The sequence below is a fragment of the Bos taurus genome, chromosome 21 (assembly GCF_002263795.3).
Source record: "Bos taurus isolate L1 Dominette 01449 registration number 42190680 breed Hereford chromosome 21, ARS-UCD2.0, whole genome shotgun sequence".
NCBI lineage: Eukaryota > Metazoa > Chordata > Mammalia > Artiodactyla > Bovidae > Bos > Bos taurus.
The window spans coordinates 179,089-193,381 of record NC_037348.1 but is presented as its reverse complement, the minus strand read 5'-3'; the positions used below and the strand labels follow the sequence as shown (position 1 = coordinate 193,381).

Sequence of the window (14,293 nt, the reverse complement as noted above, 5' to 3'; positions counted from 1 at the left end):
GCTGAGGACTAAGGGCCTGAGTGTGTATCAGTCTTATTGATGACCCCAGAGGCCCGGGCCAGGCCCCAGGTGGCTGAGCCATGGGCAGTGAGGGTGGCCTGGCAGGGCTGAGTGTGCCCTCCGCTCCACTGTCCCAGAGAGAAGGTGGAGCTGCCCAAAGCCCCAACCAGCAGGACGCCTCTCACCCCCGTCTGCTCTTGTGTCCCTTCTCGGGTCCCCAGAAGGTGAATCGCTCCCGAGAGTCTTCCCCTTGGTGTCCTGCATGAGCTCCCCGTCTGATGAGAGAATGGTGGCCCTGGGCTGCCTGGCCCGGATCTTCATACCCAATTCGTTCAGCTTCTCCTGGAAGTTGAACAACAGCACAGTCAGCAGCGAGAGATTCTGGACCTTCCCCACAGTCCTGAGGGACGGCTTGTGGTCGGCCTCCTCTCAGGTGGCCCTGTCCTCCTCGAGCGCCTTTCAAGGGCCGGATGACTACCTGGTGTGCGAAGTCCAGCACCCCAAGGGAGGAAAGACCCTCGGCCCCGTGAGGGTGGGCCCCAGAGGTGAGCCAGGCTCCACCCATGGCCGGGGTGGGGGCATGGCCAGGGGAGCCCACCCCCGCCCTTCCTGTCCACCTTGCAGCCCCTCCCCCAGGGCACAGCGCATTCTGACCCTCACCTGCTCCCTGCTCCTCTGGTTTCAGCATCGACTCCAACCCCGACCACTTCAGTGCCTTCTCTGATATCCGGGTCAGAGGGCTCCAACAAGGCGGTCAGCACGCAGAGCAGCCCAGGTGAGCAGCCCCACCCACGCACACCTGTCTGCCCGTCCCTCCGCTGCCCCTTCAGGCCGCCCTCGAAGACTTCTCTGTTGAGTCCTTAAGTCACACCTTGAGCCAGGAAGTCACACCTGAACTCAGGGGCACCGACTGTGGGCCAGGCCTGGGCTCGGCACTGGCAGATGCCACCTCAGGCCCCTGTGTGGCCCTCAGCCCCTCGTGAACGGGTGAGGTGCCCAGATCACACTGGGAGGCGCATGGTGAGAGGGAGGCCCACAGGCCAGCTCTGGACTCCCCTGGTCCAGCCCACACATGGAACTGAGTGTGGAGCTGAGACCCTCACAGACACTGTGCCGCCTGCCAGGCTGCCCTCCCCTCGACCTGCACCTGGCTCCAGCTTCTCTGAGTGCCGGGCACCCAGCTGGGGCCCAGAGTCACCCCTCACCCTGGACGCACCCCTGGCCCAGACCAGGAGCTGCTGGAGGGAGCTGGGCAGTTCCTTCACCGGCCCCCGGGCCACTGGCGACCCTCCAAGAGGGGACCCTGGCTGTGATGTCTCCCTGGGCGGCCCCCCACCCAGCCTGTGGGCCATGATGCCCACAGTCCAAGGCAGAATCTGCCACTGATGTGCAGGACCCTTGGGTGTGGGGTGACCTGGTCAGGCACACAGGGTGGGCCGAGTCAGGAGAGAGGTGGGCCCTGCAGATTACAGGGTCACCTCGGGGTCGGGGGGCGCTGCGCACAGCCCAGCCCTCCCCGAGCATCAGTGGTCAGCCCTGACCAGACTGCTGCAGCCACGCCGCCCACCCAGCAGCCTTGGGGAGAAGCCGCGTTATGCTCGCGAGCTGGGGCTCCAGGGGGTGGGTCCCCGGGGGAAGGAGGTGGCCGGGGTGCCGCAGGGCCCGTGGCTGCCCTCACCATGTTCTCTCTGTGGGGGCTGAGGTCCGCAAGCACAGGCTGCGCCCTCCTGCTCCGGGGCTGGACTGCCCTCCCATGGGGACTGACCCTCCTGGGGCCCAAGGCCTGCTGACTGTATGAGCCCAGCCCTCCCCTCAGGGCATGGCCCCTGACCCAGACACGGTGCAGCTCGAGCACAGCCTGAAGGCCAGATGAATCCTGAAGCCAGATCCCTGCAGCGGGGCTGGCCTGCCCAGCTTAGAGGGATGAATAGGACAGAAGTCCTGTGTAGTGGCAGCACAGCCTCAAATATCTGCTCTCTGGGCCTTTATAGAAAAAGTTGGCTGACCCCTGGCTGTCAGAGACCCGTGGCCAGTCCTCACGAGTCCTTTTCGTCGTAAGCTGTCCTGGCGATGGTCATGAGGGCAGCCCCCAGGCACTTAGCATAGATACTCGCAACCAGCAAGCGGGCAGCCAGGGTCCCACCGGGACCGGAGCAGAGCCGCAGACACTGGTGGAGGAGACCCCCAGACGACGGCCACCCCTGGGGCTGAGGATGTGGGGATCTTCAGCCCCCGATATCTGTGGCGCCCGGAGGAGATCCTGACTCCCCCCACTCTCCACAGCGCCGGCCACCAGCCACAGACAGAAGCCCGGACACTGGCATGTCCAAAGGACCCCTGCAGAGGTCAGTCCCTGGGGACAGAGGGGGAGAAAGGTGGAGTGCTTTCGGGGGCACCAGAAACAGCCTGCTTGCAAGCAAGACCGCAGCCCAGTGGTGGGCAGACGCCTGCCCTCTGCACTGCTGGAAGCAACAGAGTCCAGGGGTCCCTGGGGAGAGGGCCGGCCTGGGGCCAGGCGGGTGCCGCTGGCCAGCCCTCAACCCCACCGCCCCCCCACCAAGACCCCCACACCTCTCCTCCCCCTCCCTGCAGAGTGTCAGAACCACACCCAGGCCCCCAGCGTCCACCTACTGCCCCCAAAACCCGCAGGGCCTCTGGCTCCTGGACAAGGCCGAGTTCACCTGCCTGGCCATGGGGGAGGCCCCACCGGATGTCCACTTCTCCTGGGAGGTGAACGGGCAGCCCCACAGCGCGGCCTTGGAGGAGGGACCCACCTGGCACATGAACAGCTCCTGGAGCCAGAGCAGCCGCCTGGCCCTGCCCAGGTCCCTGTGGGCCTCGGGCTCCAACGTCACCTGCACACTGAGTGGCCCCGGCCTGCGGTCGCCGGTGACCCTGATGGCTCAGAGAGAACATGGTGAGGGCAGCCACGGGCCCCGCAGCACCCCGGCCACCTCCTTCCCCCGGGGACCCACCCCCTGGAGCCCCAGCTCGAGAGCATAACGCGGCTTCTCCCCGCAGCCGCCTCAGTGCCCGGCAATCTGACCCTCCGCACTGTGACCGCGCCTGGCCCCTTCTCCCCTGCCTGGCTCCTGTGCGAGGTGTCCGGCTTCTCACCCGTGGACATCCTCCTCACGTGGCTGGAGGGCCAGCAAGAAGTGGAGCCTTCCCAGTTTGCCACGGCACACACCACGGCCCAGGCTGGGCGCGCCTCATCCCACACCTGGAGTGTCCTGCGTGTCTCCAGCCCCCTGGACCACGTGGGGGCCACCTACACCTGTGTGGTCAGCCACGAGGCCTCCCGGACGCTCCTCAATGGCAGCTGCAGCCTGGACACTGGTGGTGAGTCACACGGGCCTGGGGCTCCATCTGAGCGGCCAGGACACGGGGAGGGGAGTGAGGGGCAGCCCCAGAGGCGCCGGGCAGCGGGGACGCGACCGCTCCATGTTGGGGTCCTGGGGCTCTGGAAGCCCCACAGCTGCCCCGCTGGACCCGGACACACGTCCACACGCTGCACGCAAGTCCAGGAAGGGCGGGAGGTGTTGCCCGCCCCCCAGGACCAAGCAGCCATTTCCCACCAAGATGTGCCCGCCACAGGGCACAAAGCAGGGGCCTGCCCTGGGCTGGGAGTGAGGGCGGCCACCCTCAACAGCTGTCCTCTGGGGGCGTCTGAGGCTCCCCGCTCCCAAGCCACCCACCCTTCCGGGAGCCCAGTCGGCACCTGGGAGGCCACATATGCCCAGGACGGGGGCTGGAGTTGGGCTCCCAGAGGGGTCTGATTCGCACACACCCACAGCGGCCCCTGACCGTGGGCCTCCTGGAGGAACACAGGGGCAGGCGCCACAGAGGAGGGGGTCTGGGGGCCCAGGGCTCGCCCTCCCCTCTGAGGTGTCCTCCCCCGGCACTCCAGCATGCAGCCCGGCCCCGCGAGACCACGGTGGACACACCAGTCAGGGAGGCACAGGACGTACAGGCCGGCAGGCGTCCAGCCCACCCAGTGGGGGGGCCGGCAGGGAAGGTGTCCGCCGGGGGCCCGAGGCAGTGGGCACTGGGAGAGGAAGGCTAGGCTTGCCCAGGGTCCAGGACCTAGCCTGCAGGCCTGAGCTGCTGTGGGCCCCACACTGAGTGGGGAAGACATGCAGACCACAGCCCAGGCCCCGACACCTCGCGAGAGACGGGCCTCGCATGGTGTGCCCTGAAGGCCACGCAGGGTGCCCGGGGGGCCGCCGCAGCATGCCCACACCCACCCCCGCCACGCGCCCCCCAGCAGGCCCCCCGCCCACACCCCTGCCCCACACACCCTGTAGGGCCTCCTTCTTTAGACCCAGCCTAGCCTCACCCCGGACTGGCCGCCTGACACAGCCCGGGCACTGTGCAGCCTCGAGTCACAGGACACTCTGAACCGGCCTCCCCCAGAGGCTTGACCCAAACCTCCCACTTTCCTGTGGGAGCCAAAGCTACGTCCAGCAGCCAGGGCCACCTCTGTACAGGGCGAGTGGCAGAGGCTGCGGAAGGCCTGGCCAGACCCCAGGGCCCCTGAGGGGCGGGGGGAAAGCCCCGCTCCAGGGGGCCGCAGCCGGCACCAGCCCCGGCCCCAGGGCTAACCAGTCGCCGGGCCTTCCCTGGCGGGCCCTCCTCCAGACCAGAGGAGGACGGCCAGAGCCGCTCCCTGTAAGGCAGCCTGGGTCTCCACAGCCGGGACGGCAGCTCCTCCTCGCTGGGCCAGCTGCCCCCCACTTCTAGCACTGTTGCCTGGGGGTCTGCTGCTTTCCTTGAAGGACTCCCACGGCCCCCCACCCACCCTGTCCACCTGCATCTGAAGGACACCCCTCGTCTCGGTTCCAGGCCCAGCCCACCGCCACTGCCCTCTTCTCAAAGGAGGCCACTCGCAGCTCGGCCCAGGCCTGCAGCTGTGGTGGTCATTCTCACAAAGTAGCAGCTGGAAGGCTCCCCCGGGGGCCCCTGGCCTCTATTCCTGGTCCTGCTCTGGGGCCCCAGGCTCCTCAACCACGGGCTGCATCTCCCGAAAGCCTGCGTCAGCCCGGCCCCCCAGACTGCAGCCGGGGCCCTCTGCCCTCTGTCATCACAGAAGCCAAGACACCCGCCCAAGTCCTGCGCCCCTCGAATCGGCCCCTTCTGTCCGAAGACCCCACCCCAGTCCTCCTGTCCCTGCCGGTCTCACGGCCCAGGGCTGTCCCCCTTCAGCCCACCCTCCTCTCAGCTGCCAAGGTGACCTTCAAACACCCATCAAAGTTCTGCTTCCACGTAGGATGTAGAAGCCAGTAGGTCAGCCACTCTGGTGGTAACAAAAGGTCAATGCCAAATAAACCATAAAAATCATGTTTATTTAAAGTCTCAGACGAGCCGAGGACTCAGTGTCCAACAGGCCCAAATTCCTAGGTCAGAAGAGGCTGCTGGCAGGTATCCTTATCCTCAACACAGGCGGACAGAGGCCTGGGCATCCGTAAGACGAGAGGGACGTGACGGAACCAGCCAGGGTTTAGTTCCCACACAGGCTGGCCCAGGGTGTGGGTACAGGCTAGCCCCCGAAAAATCCCCTGGGCCCATGACCCTCCACCCAGGGATTCTGCTGTGAGCAGCCCCTGAGAGCAGGTGGGGCCACAGCAGGAGAGGTCCAGGCTCAGAGCCTTTCCCGCCAGGAGGAGGGGCCTCACCCCACTCCCACGCCAGGAGCCAGTAGCCAAGGAACCTGCCACCCAGCCCAACTCAACTCCTGGTGAAAACACAGCTCCTCACCCTCCCTGCCCGACAGAGGAGAGTGCGCTCACTCCACAGAAAGTATACACGGGTCATCAACTTCACGCTCACTTTCTGTCTGTGCACCATGGCCGGCGTGCAATCAAAATTCCCTCGGCGTGCAAAGAAGCAGAAAACCTTCACCGTAGTCAGTATGAAAACAGCAAATAAAGCTAGACCGCGGGTGACCCAGACCTTGTGCTGAAAACAATTGCAATCGAGCTCTCGGCTTAAGCTGTGTGGGTGGCTCCTGTTGCCTTGAGGAAAACGTCCGGCCCCACAGTTTCACGGGCTCTTCCCAAAGGGCTGCCCCAGCAGAGACAGGTGAAGGGGCGTGACCTTTCTCGCCTGCAGTTCTTCTCAACGTGGCTTCTCAACCCGAGCTCTTTCCCGCCTTCTCACCCCGGCAGCTCCTGCCTGTCATTCACAGGAGCTCTCCTGTGCGTCTGAGAAGACCTCCCTGACCTCCATGGCTGGGCCATAGGGCAGCGGGGACCCCTGGCCTTTTCCAGAACGGAGCGCATCCAGGGGGTCCTGTCATCGCATTTAGCCGCCTCACCGGCCCCCAGACCACTCACCCCTGCATTCCATGTGTCTAGGACAGGTTCCTTCAGGTTCTCCATGGCAAAGGGCTGCTGCCTTTGAAAAATTTTCCAATGAATCATGGATCCATACCATTGCAGAACACAATATGAACTCATTAGCGGAAAACTGAGACAAACGGAAACCACGATGCATCGCTGTTTCATCATTAGATCCCACAGAGGGCGAGCACAGTCTCCATGCTTACTTCCTGTGCCCTGACCAGTGGTTCCTGGACGGCAGCCCTGCAGAGCCCACCTCCCACACCTCTGGTCAGGCTCAAGGCGGACCCCCAGGGAATGAATGCTCATGGAAAGAGGGACTAGGAAGTCCGGGCCGGGTGATGGGTCCCGGGACTTAGCACTTCCTCCCTGCCCCGGGCCCTCCCACTGGACTGGAGCGTGGCTCCACATGAGAGTTCTGAGCTGGCCGGCCCATCCTGCCCCGGCCCCCACCCCAGGTCCAGCAAGACTGACTTCTGATGCACAGACTGGGCCCTGGCTTAAAGCCTCTGGTTCCCAGCCTCGACCTGCCCTGGCCTCCTGTGCGACACCTCAGCCAGCTCCCCGCTGCAGTACGCAAGGCTCCCGTCCACTGTCCCGACTCAGGGCCCTCGTGACGCCGTTCCTCCTGCTGGGACACCGGCCCGGTCTCACCTTTCACCCTCACACAGCAGCTGCTTCTACGAGAGGCTGTCGCTGCAGCCTGCAGGGTGGGGCCTGAGGATCCACATCGGCATCAGGGCTGCCCACCCGCCGCCCACACTCATGCTGGCATGAAGGCCGGCTTCAGGCCATCTGCCCCACTGTGCTTGTGCCCCATCCAGCTCTGTGCCCCATCGGGCCCTGTGACCCCTCTGTGCCCCGTCCATGCCCCACAGGGAGAAGGTTGTTCACATGGGGCCCCAATGCCAGTGGTTCCATGTGGGGGACTGTGGCCGTGCCCCACAGGCAGATCTTGTGGTAGCAACCTGCCGTGTGCTGGGGTGGGCGTGGGCCAGCCCTCAGCAGAGCCCGCTCCCCCACAGGTCTGGCCACCTGGCCGCCCTGGAGCCAGGATGAGAGCAGCGACGACGGCACAGATGTGGAGGATGCCAGCCCACTCTGGCTCACCTTTCTGGCCCTCGTCCTCGTCACTGTGGTCTACGGCGGCTTTGTCACCTTCATCAAGGCAGGTGGGCCGGGCAGGTGGGGCCCTATGTCCAGAGCCAGGGCCCCTAGGGTTGGCCAGGGTTTCTGAGGGAGCCACCCACTCAGCCCTGGATAGGACAGCGGTAGGACCTGCTCCCCAGGGCCACGGGGAGGTGGGGTCCCCAGCTCGGCTGACCAGGGGCCCTGGGCCTCGGAGCCCCGGCCCCTTCCTGACCCCGGGGCTCTTGCTGCAGGTGAAGTAGCCCTGGACAGCAGACGCCGGCTGCACACGGACAGAACCTGGCCTCCACCTCGCCTGCTGCTCCAGAGGGCAGAGGAGCCCACGCTGGACCCCACCCTGCGCACAGAGGCCTTGCAGCCCCACACTCGGTCCACCACAGAGCCCAGCCCCCAGACCAAGAGGAGGGCATCATGGTGCAGACAGGGGGCCCCCGGCTGGCCCTGCAGCCCCAGAATCGGTGGTCTTGGCTGCATCCACCCCCCTCTCCCCGCCCACCGTCTGCCGCATAAAGAGCTTTGGTCCTTCCTCCTGCCTCCCATTTCTGTGCCCCAGCCCTCAGATCTTCCAGGTGAGAGCGCCCAGGAGGCCGAGGGCAAACACCCGAGCGGGTCCACCCACACAGGAGAGGCGGGCAGGATCAGGCACACAGCAGGGGGCTGCCTCGGGAGGAAGATGCCGAGCCGACTGCGCTGAAGGGACTGGGCACACCAGATGCGTGTGTCCACACCTGCACACACGGGTGCACACACAGGCAGCCCTCACACATAAGCATGTGTGCACCTACAGGTGTACCACACCCTGCACACACAAGCACACCCACACGTGTGCAGACACACAAACGCGGGGCATATGCCTGTGGGCACGCATGCGGAGGTCTGCATCCACACATACGCACACACGTGGACTCACACTCAGAGACGTGAAAGCACATGTGCCCACGCACCACTCAGGTGTGCGCACGCTCACACACACACAGGAGAGGGCCCTAAGTGGGGGGAGCAGGAGAGGCTGGGCACACAGAGCCCCCATCAGACGGCAGGAGGCACCCCTCACTGCCGGTGCCAGCCGGCAAAGTCGATCAGATCCCGAGAACGTGCACGGCGGGGCTGAGAAACAAAACTAAAGCAAGAGAAATCTACAACAAAGATGGGGTCGAGAGGTTCAGACACGTCTCCACGAAGGGACGCAGTCTGACACCAACTTTATTCAGCATCTCATATTTATACAGAAGAACGTGAGAAAGACAAGACAGTTAACATTTTCTTTGTTTGACCTATACATCTTACAAACAGTCACAAGAAATCTTGAGAGCATGGGAATGGCACCCTGTTATTATTTCTTACACCAGATAACATTTCTCTGTGCGTGAGAAGTTTGCACAGTTTTCCAGGTGCCTGCAGGAAATAAGCGCCTAATCTCTGGGGTGGCGGGACAGAGAGCTATGTTTGCAAGCAAACCCTCAAGGACTGAGGCAGCTCCCAGAGCTGTGTCCTTCGGACAAAGGACCCCGTTCTCACGGGCAGCTCCCCGCATCTCCCCCTTTCTTTTTATATAGGCGTACGCTTATGTTCCTTTAACCGCAGACCATTTCCATAGATGGAAGCCTTGATCATCCATAGATCATCAATCAGTTTTTTAATTAAACAAGGTGCAAGAAGTAAAACAGTTAAAATTATTAAGAATAGTCGTCCTATGGCTGCTCCCAAGTACCAAATACTATTGACAGTAGGTACATGTCGAAAAAGTTCTTTAACAAAAGACTCAGCTCTTTTTGCAACATCCAGATCAGGTCTGGGCGCATTTTCAATGTTCATTATTTCCTGATGCAGATGCAGCAAATCCAAGGAAATATTTTCATTATGCCAAATACCTTCTAAATGAGCCTTCACCTTGTCCCAAGTAGTTATACTACCATTATATTTTGGGGGGTAACACAGATCCATCGAAAATCGGCATGACATTGTACCCGTAATCTCAACTTTATACTTTGAACCTCTTCACCTAAAAATTTTACAACATCATAAAGGGCATTCAATCGACCCTCTAGCTTTTTGTCAATATCTTCTTGAGTCCCCAGGGTAACGGATACATTTTGTGCCAGATTATTAACAAAAGTTGCAGTTTTCACTGATTGTGCCAGGGTCAGGGCTTCAGTAATTGAGGAAGCAATAAGGGTTACCAAAGCCAGAAATCCCAGAATTATTAACCCTATTCCCCTACGATAATGCATTAAAGCACCCTCTACTTCTCTCCAAAGTTCAAGTCCTCTTTCATCATACCAAGATCCATTGATCTTTACAGGAACCATAACAAAAGCAGGCTGTCTTAAGACTAGAACCTTAGTTTGATTAGTAATTCCCCTAACACAGTTAGTCAAAGTACAATTGTTACAAGTTACATTATAATTTCGTAACCCAGGTTGTATTTTTACAGATCCTACTAGCAAAGCATAAGGGTGAGGCACACATGCACGAGGTACCTCATGGTGAGATTCCATAAATAACCGTGTCTCACTTTCGATCCCACCTGAAGGTAGGAACCCTCACATCCAAGGGCGGCAGCTAGTTTCCAGATTTCTGTTTGGAACACTTCAGAGCCGCCCAAGTTCCAAATATGGGATGCAAAGTTTCTATGGTCCTGAGCTCCAGGGTTTCGGGCCGAGTCTGGAGACCAGTCCCACAATGACTCATTTGTCCCAAATATGTTACACACCGTAGCAGTTCCATGTCGACACAGTTTCCATGGTGCAGCAGTGACTCTTCCCCTTGTTCCAAAGTCACAGAAAGGGATATCTAAAGGACCAGTTCCATCACGACGTTGAGGAATTCCAGACTCTTTCGTTACTCCAGGATTATATAGGCTCCAACCATTGTCAAAATCAGCATATCCGGACTCCCCAACAAAAAGACATCCTGTTGAATTAAAATATCTAGACAAATAGGTAAACGATCAAACACTCCATGACAAGAGAAATTAACTTGATTAGGAATAATATGTTTATCTGAAAAACCCCCCGAAGCCACAGTATCGTTAGTGTATACGGGAATGGACCGACCCTCCCAGCCCACCGGTTGGAGAAGGGGAGGGTCGGGAAAACAAGCCCAGTAAGCACTTGAATATTCTTCAGAATGTGCAGTATTAATCTGATTTTAGATAATTAATAAGGTTATCAGGAAGCTTAAAGGCGATATCGGATCACCCTGTACAGCAACACGATTCTGTACCTCTCACATCAATGCCTGAAGTTGTTGCCGAGATGGTAATTCATCATGCTCTTGAATCGTCAATCTCCTCATCTGGTTTACTAGAGATCGTCTCCGCCGTGCGTACCAACCTTTCCGGCAGCCAGCGCGGCGCTTCGGCATCCTGTGGGAAAACACAAACATGCCCTCGTCCCCAGATTAGTACAGGATCTGGTCCATACCATTTTCCCACAAGTGGGTCTTTCCAAAAGACTTTAGGTCTTATTGTTTGTGCATCAAAGTTCCAAAATTGCTGTGCTGCTGAACGGCCACTTATATCCAATTGTAAAAAATTTAGAACAAATAAAGCATGGTTTAGAGAGTTGGAGGGGGTATTGGAATACAATTCCCCCTTCTTTAGTTTTTGCAATTGATGTTTGAGAGTTTGATGTGCCCGTTCAATAATTCCTTGACCTTGAGGATTATAAGGGATACCTGTTTTATGTGAGATAGACAATTGTGTACAAAATAGTTGAAAATTTTTTCCAGTGTATCCTGGACCATTGTCTGTTTTTATGGTCTTAGGGGTTCCCATAACAGCAAAACATTTAATGCAATGAGCTATACAATGTTTGCTAGCTTCTCCAGATCATAGAGAGGCATGTAAAAAGCCAGAGAAAGTGTCAATAGTAACATGAACAAATTTTGTTTACCACATTCAGGAATATGAGTAACATCCATTTGCCATATATCATTTGGCAACAATCCTCGGGGATTAACTCCATAATGAGGGACGCTAAAAAATTGAGGACATGTTTGACATTGCTTAACAATCTGTCTGGCAGCTTCTCGAGTAATGCCAAATTGAAGTCTTAAGCTATGGCTGTTTTGATGGTGTAAGCTGTGGGAAGTTTTTGCCATTTGTTCCAATGAAGGAAACATCATACGTGTAGCTTCGTCAGCCAAAGCATTGCCTCGTGCTAAAGGTCCAGGAAGCCCAGAGAGAGCACGAATATGACCGAAATAGCATTTATTAACTCTGGAGCAAATTAAATGTTGTATATCACGAAAAAGAGTTTGGATAGTAGAATTCAGGGTACCAATAAATGGAACAGTCTCAATAGTGTTTAAGGCTCTTATGATATATTGACTGTCAGAATATAAATTAAATGGAGCAGAAATTTGTAATAGAGCCTGAAAAACGGCAAATAGTTCTACTTCTTGAGCTGACTTATAATTAGTACGCCAGGTGGTGGTATTGTCTTGTATAATCAAACTAGCTATTCCATTAGAAGAGCCATCAGTAAATACAGTTAGGGCGTCAGCAAGGGGCTGAGAAACAACGATTTTTGGGAAGAGAAATTGGTGATAGTGAGCAAATTGAAAAATTTTATCTGAAGGATAATGATTATCAAGCCGTCCACTAAAACCAGCTAAGGCAATAACCCAATTGTTGCTAAACTGAAACAGCCAGTCCTGCTGAGTTTTAGAAAATGGAACACATATAAAATGTGGGTCTCTTCCTAGATATACAGTGGATTCTGACCACCCAAGAGCTATTAGGGCAGCAACCAAATCATAATAGGGGGTTAGTACCCGAGAGGGAGAGGCAGGCAAGTGAAGCCATCTTAAAGGCAATCCTTGGAATAAAACTGCTGTAGGAGCATGTTTAGTAGGAAGAATATATAAACCCCATTCTTGAGTATAGTCACAATGAGTAGCTTGTTGTTTAGACAGGGCCTGTTCAACTTTATCTAAGGCTTGCCTTCCCTCCAGAGTCAGAGTTCGGGGGGAAGTTGGATCAGGATCACCCTTCAGAATATCAAAAAGAGGCTTCATTTCCCCTGTAGTTAGCTTCAAGTAAGGTCTTATCCAATTAACATCTCCTAACAGTTTTTGAAAATCATTCAAAGTAACCAGGTTATCTTTACGAATCTCTATCTTCTGAGCTCGAAACCATTCCTTTTCCAGAAAAAAAACCCAAATAAGAATAGGGGGGGAAGCGCTGCACCTTTTCTGCTGCGATAATCAAACCATAATCCCGTAATGCAGTTTGCATATAAGCGAATGCTGTCAATAGCAACTCCTCATCTTGATAAGCCAAAAGAATATCATCCATATAATGAATAATATATACTTGGGAGTACAAGGACCTAGTGGTTTTTAAAGCTTGAGCAACAAATTTCTGACAGAGAGGAGGACTATTAGCCATTCCCTGAGGTAAAACTTGCCACTGATATCTTTTCATAGGTTCCTTGTAATTTGTAGAAGGGACACTAAAAGCAAATCTTTGAGTCATTAGTGGCAAGGGGAATAGTATAACAGCAGTCTTTTAAGTCAATAATAATCTTGTAAGTATCTTTTGGAATGGCCATGGGGGTAGGCAACCCCGGCTGAAGGGGGCCCATCAATTCCATTGTTTCATTAACCTTTCGTAAATCTTGTAATAGCCTCCATTTACCTGTTTTCTTTTTAATAAAAAAAATAGGTGAATTCCAAGGTGAATTTGAGGGGGTAATATGGCCGAGAGCAAGCTGTTCCTGCACAAGCTGATTGGCGGCCGTGATCTTTTCTGCTGATAGGGGCCACTGATCAACCCATACTGGATCGTCAGACTTCCATGTTATCGGATCAGCATGGATTGCAGGACGATCAATGACCCCTCCTAAAAACATCCTATACCTTTTCTATCATTCTTAACTGCAGGGATCAGGGGTTGTAAAGGCCCTTGTGAATTTATCCCCAACCCCTGATGGGGTAAAAGGCCTTGGTCTAATAATTGATTCCTAATCTTTTTATCTGGACTATAAAGATATACCCCCATATTCATCATGACATCTCTCCCCCATAGATTAACCGGTAGTCCTGGCAAAACATAAGGTTGAAAATGTCCTTCATGTCCTTCTTTGTCCCTCCATTTTAAAAAGGTTGAACTCTGTTCTGGGTTGTGTGATTGCCCAATGCCTTGCAAAGTAGAAATTACAACCTGCTTAGGCCATTCATCAGGCCAATGTTTTTGAGATATGACGGAAACATCTGCACCAGTATCCAAAATACCTTTAAAAGGCTTTTCTTGAATATACAGTAGAAGCTCAGGGCACTGCTTATTAATGGCCTGAGACCCGAAACCTCGGGATCCTCGTTCTTGCCTAATGGCTTTTCCAACTGGAATTATAGGAAGTAGAATTAATTGAGCAACAAGTTGACCAGATTGTATTACTGTTATGCCCTGTGGTGAATGGGCCGTAATTTTTATTTCACCCATATAATCAGAGTCTATGACTTCAGGGGCTACTAATAAACCTTTCATCGTAGTACTGCTTCTCCCCAATAGGAGGCCCACAGTGTTCTTCGGAAAAGGGCCAAAAATTCCAGTTGGCAAAGCCTGCATGCCCATTTCTGGAGTTAATACTGTGTAGGTGGAGGAACTGAGGTCCAATCCTGCACTCCCTGCAGTTGCTCTGAACAACTCGGCAACAGTTCTGCATTTTGGCCCTGAAGCGTCTCCAATGTGGTCAGATTTTGCATCGCCCCATAACATTGTTTCGGGGCCTGGGGCTGGCCCCTCACCCAGTTTCCCCAGACTGGAGGAAGTGGCTTTCCCTGTAAGTCAGTTTTAG

General features: G+C 56.0%; 1 gene segment (V, D, J or C); it reads left to right on the top strand.

Moving 5' to 3' along the window:
• The first annotated feature begins 286 nt into the window (after positions 1–286).
• LOC101908235 (immunoglobulin heavy constant delta-like) lies at positions 287–8,553 on the top strand. The segment is given in 7 exon segments: positions 287–483; positions 686–775; positions 2,284–2,345; positions 2,593–2,917; positions 3,022–3,342; positions 7,367–7,513; positions 7,724–8,553. Coding segments are annotated over 7 exon segments (1,603 nt in total).
• Positions 8,554–14,293: the final 5,740 nt, after the last annotated feature.